Here is a 12,255-nt window from a genome sequence, read left to right on the forward strand (position 1 = left end):
TGTTTCTATACGTGGTTTCTGTCATTGTTCTTGCCCTCTGTGCTTTTCTGCTTCTCTCCCTTATTGAGCTCAGTTCTGGGGCAGAGTATGTCACCATACTCAGGCTTTTATTTCTCATACTGATTAATCCCAAATTCTTGATGAATGCCAAGTAAGGATGATAATACTTTGCTTTTTATCATCTGGTATTTTAGTCACTAAAGCGTTCATGGCACTGTTTTAGATGCTATTTAAACTCAGTCTTTGTCCTTAAGGAAGGATTAAGGCTACAATGCCATATAAATGAGCGCATGTATTTATTGACTCAACTTCTGTTAATCACTTACTACCTGTATGCTTACCCAATGCACTTAATGCTTACCACATATGTAATGTGCTGCATTATAGAATCATGTCAGAGTTGGAAGGGGTCTTAGTGATTATTTATTCTTAACCTCATCATAGATTAGTAAAACTTGAATATTAGAGAACTTTAATAAAATGTGGAACTTTATCAAAAGTTATACAGTTAGCTAGTGGCAGACCTGGACTAATTCAGCAACTCAGTTTATTAAACTTTGATTGAGCATCTGTCATGTGCTATAAACTGATGGACAGTGCTACAAAGACAATAAAATCCATATTCTGACCTTGAGCTCAGTTCTGTGGTCTAGAACCTAGGTCATATTTCCTCAGCCCCACACTACCTCTTCCTCCTTGGAAATTTTATATGAAGTTGCTCATTGTCCACCTCTTTGAATTAGATTTCAGGCTGCTGAGAAATGTAGATAAAACCTTGGTAAGTACTTGAATGTAGTTTCTTCAGGGCCAGTTAATGGATTTGAATGCTGCTTGTATAAAGAGAAGTAACTGCACCACAGACAGAAGGAGTAACCCAGAAAAATAGAAAATATAGACTTACCTTCAGGGATATTGTTATCATTTGGGGAAGGTGGAATAAATGAGTGCAAAGCAAAGTTATTCATCATAAGAAGACATAAACCAGCTATAAGCTCATGTTTCTGTATAGAGTGTTATATTTAGTTTTGAGGAGCTGCCAAAATAGCTAAGTCAAATAGCATAATTGTTATTTAAAATATATATATCTTTATTGATTTCAGAGAGGAAGGGAGAGGGAGAGAGAGAGAAACATCAATGATGAGAGAGAATCATTGGTCAACTGCCTCCTGTATGCCCCACACTGGGGATCCGGCCCACAACCCAGACATATGCCCTGATTGGGAATTGAACCCGCGACCTCCTAGTTCATAGGTTGATGCTCAACCACTGAGCCACACTGGCTGGGCCATAACTATTATTTTTGAGCATCCTGATTTAGGCTAAGGGAAAGGTGGTAGCAGCTCTGATTTTTAGAGGATGTTGTACTTTTCAGGTGGATTTATTGTCTTGGCTAGGGATGGTAAGGAAGAGGGTAGGTAGGGGTTTCCTAGTTGGATTTTATGAGCTGACCTGGAAAGGATGATGCTGCATTAGGTAGAGTCTTAGTACTCTGACATGTTCTTTTCTAAGTTCATTTGTCCTCTGAGGATGCCTTTATCTATGCTCTTAGCTTCCTCCTTCCCTGGCATTGGCCTCTTCACACAGCTTGATTTCCAAGGGTGTTACTTTGGAATAATTGGAAGTGGGTGGAGGTCATTAGAAAAGGCCTCACGGAGGTGAATTTTAAGTACAATTTTGAAGGACAAGGTTTGATGGAGAGGAAGCAGCGGAGCATATTGGTTTGGAAACATGGCTTGTCTAAAGGTTTGAAAATAGAAATCGTGTGTGTGGGAATTTGACCAGCAGGTTTTCTTGAAAGGGATGGAAAACTGCCAAATAGCAAGAATCAAGGATAGAGCAATTCGATGGCACCTTTTTGTATGTATTACTTGGGAATTGATGCCCTAAAGCAGTGGTCGGCAAACTCATTAGTCAACAGAGCCAAATATGAACAGTATAACGATTGAAATTTCTTTTGAGAGCCAAATTTTTTAAACTTAAACTTCTTCTAACGCCACTTCTTCAAAATAGACTCGCCCAGGCCATGGTATTTTGTGGAAGAGCCACACTCAAGGGGCCAAAGAGCCACATGTGGCTCGCGAGCCGCAGTTTGCCGACCATGGCCCTAAAGGATTGTGAACCAACATAGATTGTTAGGTAAGAGGTAGGGTGGTATAATGAAAAAATGGACTTTGGAGTCAGCATATCATAGGTTCAAATCCCAACTCCATATTTAGTTTACCCTGGGAAAGTTACTTATTCTCTGAGGTTTGGACTTCTCATTTGTAATAATCCCTCAGTTCCTCTGCAATAACGGTGATAATACCTACCTCATTAATAGGGCTCTTGGTGGGGAAATTTAAGATCATTATCAGTGGTGTGAAAGCACCTACATAATACAGTGTCATGATAGATCTCTGTTAATGTTAGTCGCCTTCCTAAGTGAAAATGAAAAGTGATAGTTGATACTTTGGGGATTTGGTTAGAAAAAGGCTATAGGGGCAGAGTTAATTGGAGATTGTTCTTGCAGGCTAGATGTATCAAGGACTAGAGTAGAGTGACAGTATCGGAAAGTGATAGGCAGGTTCAAGCTTGAGAGTTGCTGATAAAGAATCAGTGGGCTTGGTGAATGAGGAAATGTGTTTGAAAGAGTACAGGCTCTGTTGTTAAACCAGACTTGAATTCTGACTTTGTCACTTAAAACCATATGATCCTAAGTTGCTTAACTTCTATATCTCAGAATAATTCTACATTGTTGCATTATTGGGAGGATTATAGATCAAATGGCTACAAATACCTAGCACATTATGGGAGCTCAATAAATGGACATTGCTATAATGACTATTAATGATTGATTAGAAAAGGTGTGTTGGTAAGAGATTGGTGAAGGAGACTAAAATTATAAGCTCGGGAAATGAGGATGGAGGTGGTATTAATAATAACCAAAGGGATTTTAAAAGAGGTGAAGGATATTTCAGTGTGATATGAGATGCAGTTTGAATATCTGGGTGGGAAGGTTCTTTAGGCAGCAGAACATGTGTTGTAATTGTACAAGGGGTATGTCAGGGCAAGACATAGATTTGGGTTAAATCTGGAAAAGGTGATTATTGAGAAAAGGGAATGGAGAGTGTGTAGAGGAATAAAAGTAGAGTGTTCAGGACCAAGTGTTGAGTGATGCCATTGAAGAGAATAATAAACTGCAGAAGGTAGACAGAAAAAAATGTGTCAAAGATTTGGGAGGTGAGAAGAAAGTCCTGGCTTTAAGGAAACCAACAGAGAATGTTAAATTCAATTATGAGATTGATCAGGGTGAAAATAAAAAATAAAATAGGATTTGATCAGGAGCAGGAGCAAAGGTTCCAAGCAATTCTTGTGAGCTCCCTCACCAATATGAGTTATATGTAGTGTTACAGCATTTGGTGATATCACATCATCTCTTTCTGAAGGCAGAAGCTGCATCTTCTATGTGTTTTTAAGGAATTTGCATCGTGCTTCATGTGGTACTTTAAAATCTTGAGTGACAAGGGGGTTCAGGGTTATTTTCTGACATTCTGGATATTGAGATCACCTTGTTTTTAGTAGAATATGATGATGATGATTATGATGCTGATTGTGAAGACATTGATTGCAAGTTGATGCCTCCTCCACCTCCACCCTCAGGACCATTAAAGAAGGATAAGGACCAGGATGCTATTACTGGTGGTAAGCAGAGACAGTCTACTTTTGTCTAAGTAACAAGTTCCATTCCTAAATCCAGGCTTTGGCACACATAGGGGGCTGTTAAAATTAAGCTGCTGGGAAAGGCTATAACTTCCAGAAGTGATTCATACAGTTTTTAAATTTCCATATTAAAGGGAAGTTTTACTTTTAAAACGTTTGACAGCAGTATTTTAGCATGCATTTAAGAAAATGTTTGGGTCAGTGGTTCTCAAATCTGCCTGCCTGTCAGAATCACCGCAGGTCTTTTTAAAAATACAAATTTCTGACTCTCCCCTGGAAAGTGTGATTTAGAAGATCTGGGGTAGACCCTAGGAATTTCAAGGCATTTCCAGAGTAATTTCTGAAGCAACTGATCTGCATAATGGTATTTGGGAACTACTTGTTTAGATGAGTCTCTTGAAAAGAAATAGTTAAATAGAGAAGGCACCCTATAATGTGTATGGATCATATAGAGCTAGTTATCAGGTTCAGAGATTTCAAAGGCAGGATCTTCAGGGATCCTCACCTATTTCTATATCTGCAACAGTAGATTGGGAAGAGCAGTGTGTTTGATCTTCCTGTATTTTGAGGTTTATGTTAACCTAAATTTCTATTAGAGCTTTAAGTCATTTCTTTTTAATCTGCAGGCTAAATAGCATTGGTTAACTTTATGTCATAGATCTTATTTTATGCTAAATAATTTCATTATCTTGTGTACTTAACGTTTTTTTCCAGCTATGGGTCCCTGAACTGGACATGGTAAGGTTTGACTGGTATAAAAGTGTTACATAAGTTTGCTATTGGTTATAATACTTTAACCTGACATACTTACAGAAAGTAGTAAATGTAGTAATAGTGTTTGTTTTCTCTCATCACAACCCTAGGGTACCAGGTACAAGGTGAGTTGGGGATGGTGGGAGATACTGAGTTGGAATGAATTTTCTGGGTTGCATACTGCTAGTAATTTGGGTGCTTGGAACTATATCCCCTGCCACTGAGCCATGCATAGTACCTGGAGTTGGTGTTGGCTGAATTTGAGGAAATATGCTCACAGTTACATGCCAAGGGGGTTTTTCTTCCTTGTTGCAGTGTCTGAAGATGGAGAAGGCATCATCTTGCCCTCCATCATTGCCCCTTCCTCTTTGGCCTCAGAGAAAGTGGACTTCAGTAGTTCCTCTGACTCAGAATCTGAGATGGGACCTCAGGAAGCAACACAGGCAGAATCTGAGGATGGAAAGCTGACCCTACCATTGGCTGGGATTATGCAGCATGATGCCACCAAGCTGTTGCCGAGTGTCACAGAACTTTTCCCAGAATTTCGGCCTGGGAAGGTACTTTCTATGGAGAATATCTACATTGAAAACCACTGACCTCTTCTAAATACTGAATTCTGTTGTTAAAATGCTGAATATAGAATGGATAAGATTAAAGGTTTCCCTATTCAATGACATTGTATCAGGTCTTTTAAAAAAGTTGTATATATTGTAGTACGTGTGATTTATATAGTTCTCACTATAAATTGTCTTTGTTGTCTTAAAAGAATTAGTCCAAATTATTAAGGGACACTTCTTTACTTTTTGGATAGATGTTATAAATCTGAATTCAGCACTCCTTAATCCCTCTCTGACGGTTGAATAGACCCCTCAAGGGAATTTCCAGACCCAGATGCTGCTGTTTTCTATCTGACATGAATCTCTGATACAGTAAAATGTTCTGTGTTCTAGGTGTTACGCTTCCTACGTCTTTTTGGACCAGGAAAGAATGTCCCATCTGTTTGGCGGAGTGCTCGGAGAAAGAGGAAAAAGAAGCACCGTGAGCTGATACAGGAAGAGCAGATTCAGGAGGTGGAGTGCTCAGTAGAATCAGAAGTCAACCAGAAGTCTTTATGGATCTACGACTATGCACCACCACCACCTCCAGAGCAGTGTCTCTCTGATGATGAAGTAGGCAAAATAGACCTGGGATTAAGATTTATGAGGGGACAAAAGAGTTTTCCCTAGCTCATGTCTAAATTGGATATAACATCTTAGCAGGCTGAGTCCTGTGCTGATTATCAATGAGTAATGATGGGTTCAATCCCAGTGGCTGTCCCTTCTCTATTGTAATAGAAAAGTATTGGGGGGAGGCAAATGGTAATATACACATTGGTGAATAAGAAAGTTTAAATGATAGGCAGTGTGCCATGATATACCTTCATTGTTTGTATTCTTAACTCCAGTTCTGTTCAAGAAGTATCCTTATGACTCCTTATGACATCTGTGGTTAGGAAAGCCTCTTCCCCTTCTACTTCATCTGTTGCAGATCACAATGATGGCTCCTGTGGAGTCCAAGTTTTCCCAGTCTACTGGAGATATAGATAAAGTGACAGATACCAAACCAAGAGTAGCTGAGTGGCGTTATGGGCCTGCCCGACTGTGGTATGATATGCTGGGTGTCCCTGAAGATGGCAGTGGGTTTGACTATGGCTTCAAACTGAGAAAGATGGAACATGAACCTGTGATAAAAGGTAGAATGATAGAGGTAAGCAACACTGGTGTGTAAGAAAAGAATCGGTGTGACGAAGGTCCTATCAGTTTTACTTTCACTTTTCAATTGGGAAGATATTGGGGGTTTCTTTGGTGGGAAATTTATGTGTCTAAGCCTTTTGCTTGGTATGGTATATAACCCTGGCAACTAGGCACCATTGTAAGAATTCTGTTTGTGAAATGAGTGCTATATTAGAGTAGGAGTAGGAAGAGGCAGATACTCCTTCATTATCAGGTTTTTCTTTCAAGTCAAGGTCCATATTTGATGTATCTGATGTGGGATTTGGAGTGGGAACTTTGATCCATGACTATTCAGGAATTTGTTGTTCCTTCCCTGCTTCTACAGGACTTTAGGAAATTTGAGGAAAGCAGTGGCACTGATCTTCTGGCTGATGAAAACTTTCTGATGGTGACACAACTGCATTGGGAGGATGATATCATCTGGGATGGGGAGGATGTCAAACACAAAGGGACAAAACCTCAGCGTGCAAGCCTGGCAGGCTGGCTTCCTTCCAGCATGACTAGAAATGCCATGGCTTACAATGTTCAGCAAGGTATGCTTCCTTGCCAGCTGTGTCCAGCACACTGCCCTGCATCTCAATAATCCTAAGTGGGCTTAGCTGTGAGCTTTGCTGCTGCTGAGGTATAGTGAAATGTTTTGGATCTGAACTCTGATTCTGGTCTGTAATAGTTTTTTTACACTAATAAGCTAGGATGGGAATCACCATTAGAAAAATGTGAAAACCACTTTGAAGTTAAAGATCTTTCTGAACTATAATAATTCTTTATCTTTATAGTCTATTTTTGTTTCCAAAGCCCCTTTGTCTTTATCATTCTAGAATTTGCTTTTTCTCTCCTTAAATATGCACAAAAATCATATGCCATGTAGAAAACTTTGAAAATGTAATACAGTATCAAAAATCACTGGTAATCCTATCCAGAGATGATCACCTTTTAACTTTTTGGTGTATTTTGTTTTCGATTTTCTGTCTTCTGTATGTGTATGTAGGTAAACTTATCTCTGTAGGTACAGTTTTGTATGCTGTGCTTTTCTCTTAACATAAATATTCTATGTCATTCAAAGTTCTTCACAAAAATGTTTAATGACATGGGAAGCTCATTTTAAATGGAAAAAATATGAAGTAATATATTGAATATCCTGTTTGTATAAATGAAAAAAACACTATATAAATGTGGAAAGCTGACTAAAAGAATATATACTATGGGGTACATAGTGGTTATTTCTGGTTTGTCATATCACAAACTTCAGTTTTCTTTTTTATACCTTTCTCTATTTTCCAAATTTTTCTTAGTTAACCTGGATTACTTTTATAATTTGGAGGAAAATAAATGTCTTATTTTTAAATCTAAGAAATAGTTTTTTTCTTCTTTCCATTCTGTCTAAATGCTTTATTGGTTGTATGGTATTCTTATATGGATGTTTTGATAATTTACCAAAAATTATTATATTTCCAATTTATTTACTATTATTGTTAGCATATTATTTATTACCATAATTTAACCAGTCCCTTATTTGGTCATTCATATTTTGACTATTACAAAAATAATGCAGTGAACACTTTTTGTCTGCAATATTTTATTAAAATGAGAAATACACTCTATTATGTTTCTTTTCAGTACCATGAGTAACTTTTCAGTCACATGATTAACTTTACTAACATTTGCTCCTTTTCCTTTTGCTAGAATCATGATTGAAAGGAACATAAATGTTTTGTCTGCTATTGAGTGTTCTGTTTTGACTAGGTTTTACAGCCACCCTGGATGATGATAAGCCTTGGTACTCCATTTTTCCCATTGACAATGAAGAGCTGGTGTATGGACGTTGGGAGGACAACATCATTTGGGATGCTCAGGCCATGCCCCGGCTGTTGGAGCCTCCTGTTTTGACACTTGATCCCAATGATGAGAATCTCATTTTGGGTATGATATTGGCAGGGACCAATGTTTCTCTTTCATAATTGACAGCTTGCAGCTAATGTCAAGGAGCAGGAATAAATCAAAAGTTTTGGGAAGGTCAAATCTAGAAGCTTCTAGGTAGCAGTTTGAGAGATCAAAGTTGTGGTCATTTTCTGATTCTTATGTATTGTTTAGGGAAAACACATAAGGTAGAAATGTTGGAAAATAGTACTTTTGATATGTCGGGGTATAGTTTGGTTAGAGTGAATCATGGAGTAGAAATGGTCTGGGGTGGGGTAAGAGATCTGGTTCAGAACTGCAAGGGCATCAGTAGGAAAGGTGAATCTTCAGTGATAGCAACTCCAGAGTGATTTTGTTTCATCCTCAGAAATTCCTGATGAGAAGGAAGAGGCCACATCTAATTCCCCCTCCAAGGAGAGTAAAAAGGAATCATCTCTGAAGAAGAGTCGAATTCTCTTAGGGAAAACAGGAGTCATCAAGGAGGAACCACAGCAGGTCTGTGAAGGGAAAAGGGTGTTAGTGTTTAGAAGAACAAAGAAAGGTAATGGAGAAGGGGAGTCTGACTAAGGTTTATTTGATGTCCTGTCATTAGAACATGTCTCAGCCAGAAGTAAAAGATCCATGGAATCTCTCCAATGATGAATATTACTATCCCAAGCAACAGGGTCTTCGAGGCACTTTTGGAGGAAATATTATCCAGGTAAAAGCATTTTTTCTGTGGATGATGGGAACCACTGCTTTGTTTTGTTGGGGCATATGAGTCAATCTTGCCTAGGCTGGAGTTAGTATTTATAATTTGAATCTTTGTATTTTCTGTCTTAGCACTCAATTCCTGCTGTGGAATTACGGCAGCCCTTCTTTCCCACCCATATGGGGCCCATCAAACTCCGGCAATTCCATCGCCCAGCTCTGAAGAAGTACTCCTTTGGGGCACTGTCTCAGCCAGGTCCCCACTCAGTCCAACCCTTGCTAAAGCACATAAAAAAGAAGGCTAAGGTATGATTGAATCCTAGTTAGAAAAAAAGTTATAAAAGTTAACATTAAAGTATTAATTCGGGAAATGGACTGGCTATTAGATGATATTAGGGAATTATTGTTTATTTTCTCAAATGTGTTAGAATGCTGTCGGTATTTAGGAGAATATCCTTATTCTTAGGAGATGCATGTGAAAATACTTAAGCGTGAAGTGTCATGATGACTGCAACTTTCAAAAATGGTTCAGCAAAATCTGTAGAGAGATAGTTACAGGTAAAACATGGCAGAATATAAACATTTGTATCTAGGATGTGGGATAATAAATGTTCATGTGTTTGAATTTTTTTTTTCAATGAAATTGAAAAGGCAAGGTAAATTGTTCTTGGTGTCATTGTCTTGGAATGAACTATGTCAGTTTGTATTCTATGAGGAGCTGGACTGTATCTCTTTGTTCTGGGCAGATGAGAGAACAAGAGAGGCAAGCTTCAGGTGGTGGAGAGATGTTTTTTATGCGCACACCTCAGGACCTCACAGGCAAAGATGGAGATCTTATTCTAGCAGAATACAGTGAGGAAAATGGACCGTTAATGATGCAGGTTGGCATGGCAACCAAGATAAAAAACTATTATAAGCGGGTGAGTCTCTGCTCAGAAAATATTTATTAATACAGCTGTAGTTAGATATCTAGTGATAATCTGTGAACATATATTTTGTCTTTTTTATACTATAAATTTCTTGAGAGCAAAGAATGGTATCTTTTTGTAGTTCGTAATATTAGTAAAATGCCATGTTCATGAATTATTTTTGCAGGTTTATTGATTATATTCTCTGGTATTGACTGGGTCTGCTGTGTTCCTTATAGAAACCTGGAAAAGATCCCGGGGCTCCAGATTGTAAATATGGAGAAACTGTTTACTGCCATACCTCTCCTTTCCTGGGCTCTCTCCATCCTGGCCAGTTGCTGCAGGTGAGGAATTTTTTCCTGTTATAATTCTTTCTTAAGGAAATTGACAAAATGAGTAGCTAGTAAGCTCAGATAACTACTTTCACACCAAATATGGAGAAGATCATTATAATCCAAATAGTGTTTTGATCTTTTTATTAAAACTGGCTCCTAATTATGATATTCACAAGGTAAATTTAAAATAGTTTTTTGAAAAGACACACTGGATAAGAAGTCCAGAAGCATCTGGGTGGTATAGGCAAATCAACCTTGGATTGATAATTTACTGTAGTTAATTTTGTGTGTCAAATTGGTATGTTTTAATTGTATTAGTTGTCATTTTGAGTATTGAACCACACCTGAACCTTATAGTCCTCAGCCACATAGTGAAGCGGTTTTTTTTACCCCCTCTTTGGCCTGATAGATGTAGAGAGGCCCTCTGGTAACCTAGCTTTTACATATTTTATTAAGGGGAAGTGTCATGTGAGGAAATCTCTAGCACTTTTCTTTTTTTCTCCACTCCATTTTTCTTAGCAATCTTAACACTTGCCTTACTTACTCTTGTACTGAGTTCATTATTATTATTGCTTATTTTTCTTTCTTTTTTAAAAAAATATATTTTATTGATTTATTCACAGAGAGGAAGAGAGAGGGAGAGGGATAGAGAGTCAGAAACATCGATGAGAGAGGAACATTGATCAGCTGCCTCTTGCACACTCCCTGCAGGGGATGTGCCCGCAACCAAGGTACATGCCCTTGACCGGAATCGAACCTGGGACCCTTCAGTCCACAGGCAGATGCTCTATCCACTGAGCCAAACCGGTTAGGGCTATTGCTTATTTTTCTAAAGCCTCTTCAAAGCCTTTTTTTTTTCTTTATCCTTTACAGGTATAGTCCATTTCCCACCATATTTTGAGTATCCTATATAATAAAAGGGTGGTGGTGGGAGCCTCTCCCGCCTCCATAGTAGTGCTAAGGATGTCCGACTAACAGCTCCCGGGCTGCCAGAAGGATGTCTGACTGCCAGCTTAGGCCTGATCCCCTGGGAATTTTCGTGTACCAGGCCTCTAGTCATTTTTATATTGTTCCTGGCATTCTCGCCTTGTAATTTCCTTTTGAGATTTTCAATCAATCCATCCTCTTCATTTGTGGCTTTTGTAGTTTCTTAAAGATACTTTTTTTTATCTTCTATAGTTTTTTTCTCTCTACATTTCACATTTAGAATTTTCTTATCACACCCATATATTGAAGATCTTTCTGTTCATTTTTCTGGTTTTCTGAGAAGTCTTTCCTTAGAATCACAGGCTTTTTGTAACAGGTGATCCCCATCTGGCTGCTACTTAAGCTCAAATGTTTTTGTCTTATGTGTTTAATGTCTTTTCTAGAATACTTTCTACTTCATTAGTTGTTTTTGTTGGTTTTTAAAAAAATTTACTTAATAAATGTTTTGATCTCACCTGTATTATGTCAGGGTCTATGCTGGGGTCTAGGGTAGCTAGCATAGTACTTGTTAGTTTTTAAAGTGATTTTCATATGTAATCTTCATAGCAATCCTGTGAGGTGTTGGGCTTTTTCAATATCTCAGTTTTGTATATGAGGAAAATTAAGCTCAGAGATACTAACTTAATCTGACATCATACAGTGAATAGTAGCAGAGCAGTCCATGTCATTTGAATCCAAATCCTTTAGTTTCCCCACTGTTGATTCTTTTTTTAAAAAAAAATATATTTCTTTATTGATTTCAGAGAGGAAGGGAGAAGGAGAGAGAGATAGAAACATCAATGATGAGAGAGAATCATTGATCGGCTGCCTCCCACACACCCCCTAGTGGGGATCGAGCCCGCAACCCAGGCATGTGCCCTTGGCCGGAATCGAACCCGGGACCCTTCAGTCCGCAGGCCGACGCTCTATCCACTGAGCCAAGCTGGCCAGGGCCACTGTTGATTCTTAAAAATAACCAGTGGGAGGAAATTATCTGTCTAATTCCATTCAATGTTCCATGTTATAATTTGTTTATATTGCTGGGTGGATGGCATAATGGGGATGAGAGCATATTACTGTGGTTTTCCTTTATCATTAGTTGACTAAATTTCCTAGTGTGTATGTGTGTGTGTGTGTGTGTGTATACACTGAGTGGCCAGATTATTATGATCTCTGAACGCATAATAATCTGGCCACTCAGTGTAGACTGACCAG

General features: G+C 38.4%; 1 protein-coding gene across 3 annotated transcripts in view; it reads left to right on the plus strand.

Moving 5' to 3' along the window:
- TAF1 (TATA-box binding protein associated factor 1) overlaps window positions 1-12,255 on the plus strand; it is a 64,057-nt gene that overhangs the window by 1,720 nt on the left and 50,082 nt on the right. For 2 of the 3 annotated variants that reach the window (XM_079765108.1, XM_079765109.1), the window contains exons 4-14: window positions 3,562-3,681; window positions 4,768-5,009; window positions 5,403-5,621; window positions 5,980-6,198; window positions 6,550-6,757; window positions 7,968-8,144; window positions 8,509-8,636; window positions 8,734-8,841; window positions 8,964-9,137; window positions 9,578-9,751; window positions 9,979-10,083. In XM_079765108.1, the coding sequence (XP_079621234.1) occupies window positions 3,562-3,681; window positions 4,768-5,009; window positions 5,403-5,621; window positions 5,980-6,198; window positions 6,550-6,757; window positions 7,968-8,144; window positions 8,509-8,636; window positions 8,734-8,841; window positions 8,964-9,137; window positions 9,578-9,751; window positions 9,979-10,083 (1,874 nt within the window). The remainder of the gene's footprint in view (window positions 1-3,561; window positions 3,682-4,767; window positions 5,010-5,402; window positions 5,622-5,979; window positions 6,199-6,549; window positions 6,758-7,967; window positions 8,145-8,508; window positions 8,637-8,733; window positions 8,842-8,963; window positions 9,138-9,577; window positions 9,752-9,978; window positions 10,084-12,255) is intronic. The other variant, XM_079765110.1, reaches the window with a different exon arrangement.

This window comes from Cnephaeus nilssonii (assembly GCF_951640355.1).
Source record: "Cnephaeus nilssonii genome assembly, chromosome: X".
NCBI classification, from domain to species: Eukaryota; Metazoa; Chordata; class Mammalia; order Chiroptera; family Vespertilionidae; genus Cnephaeus; species Cnephaeus nilssonii.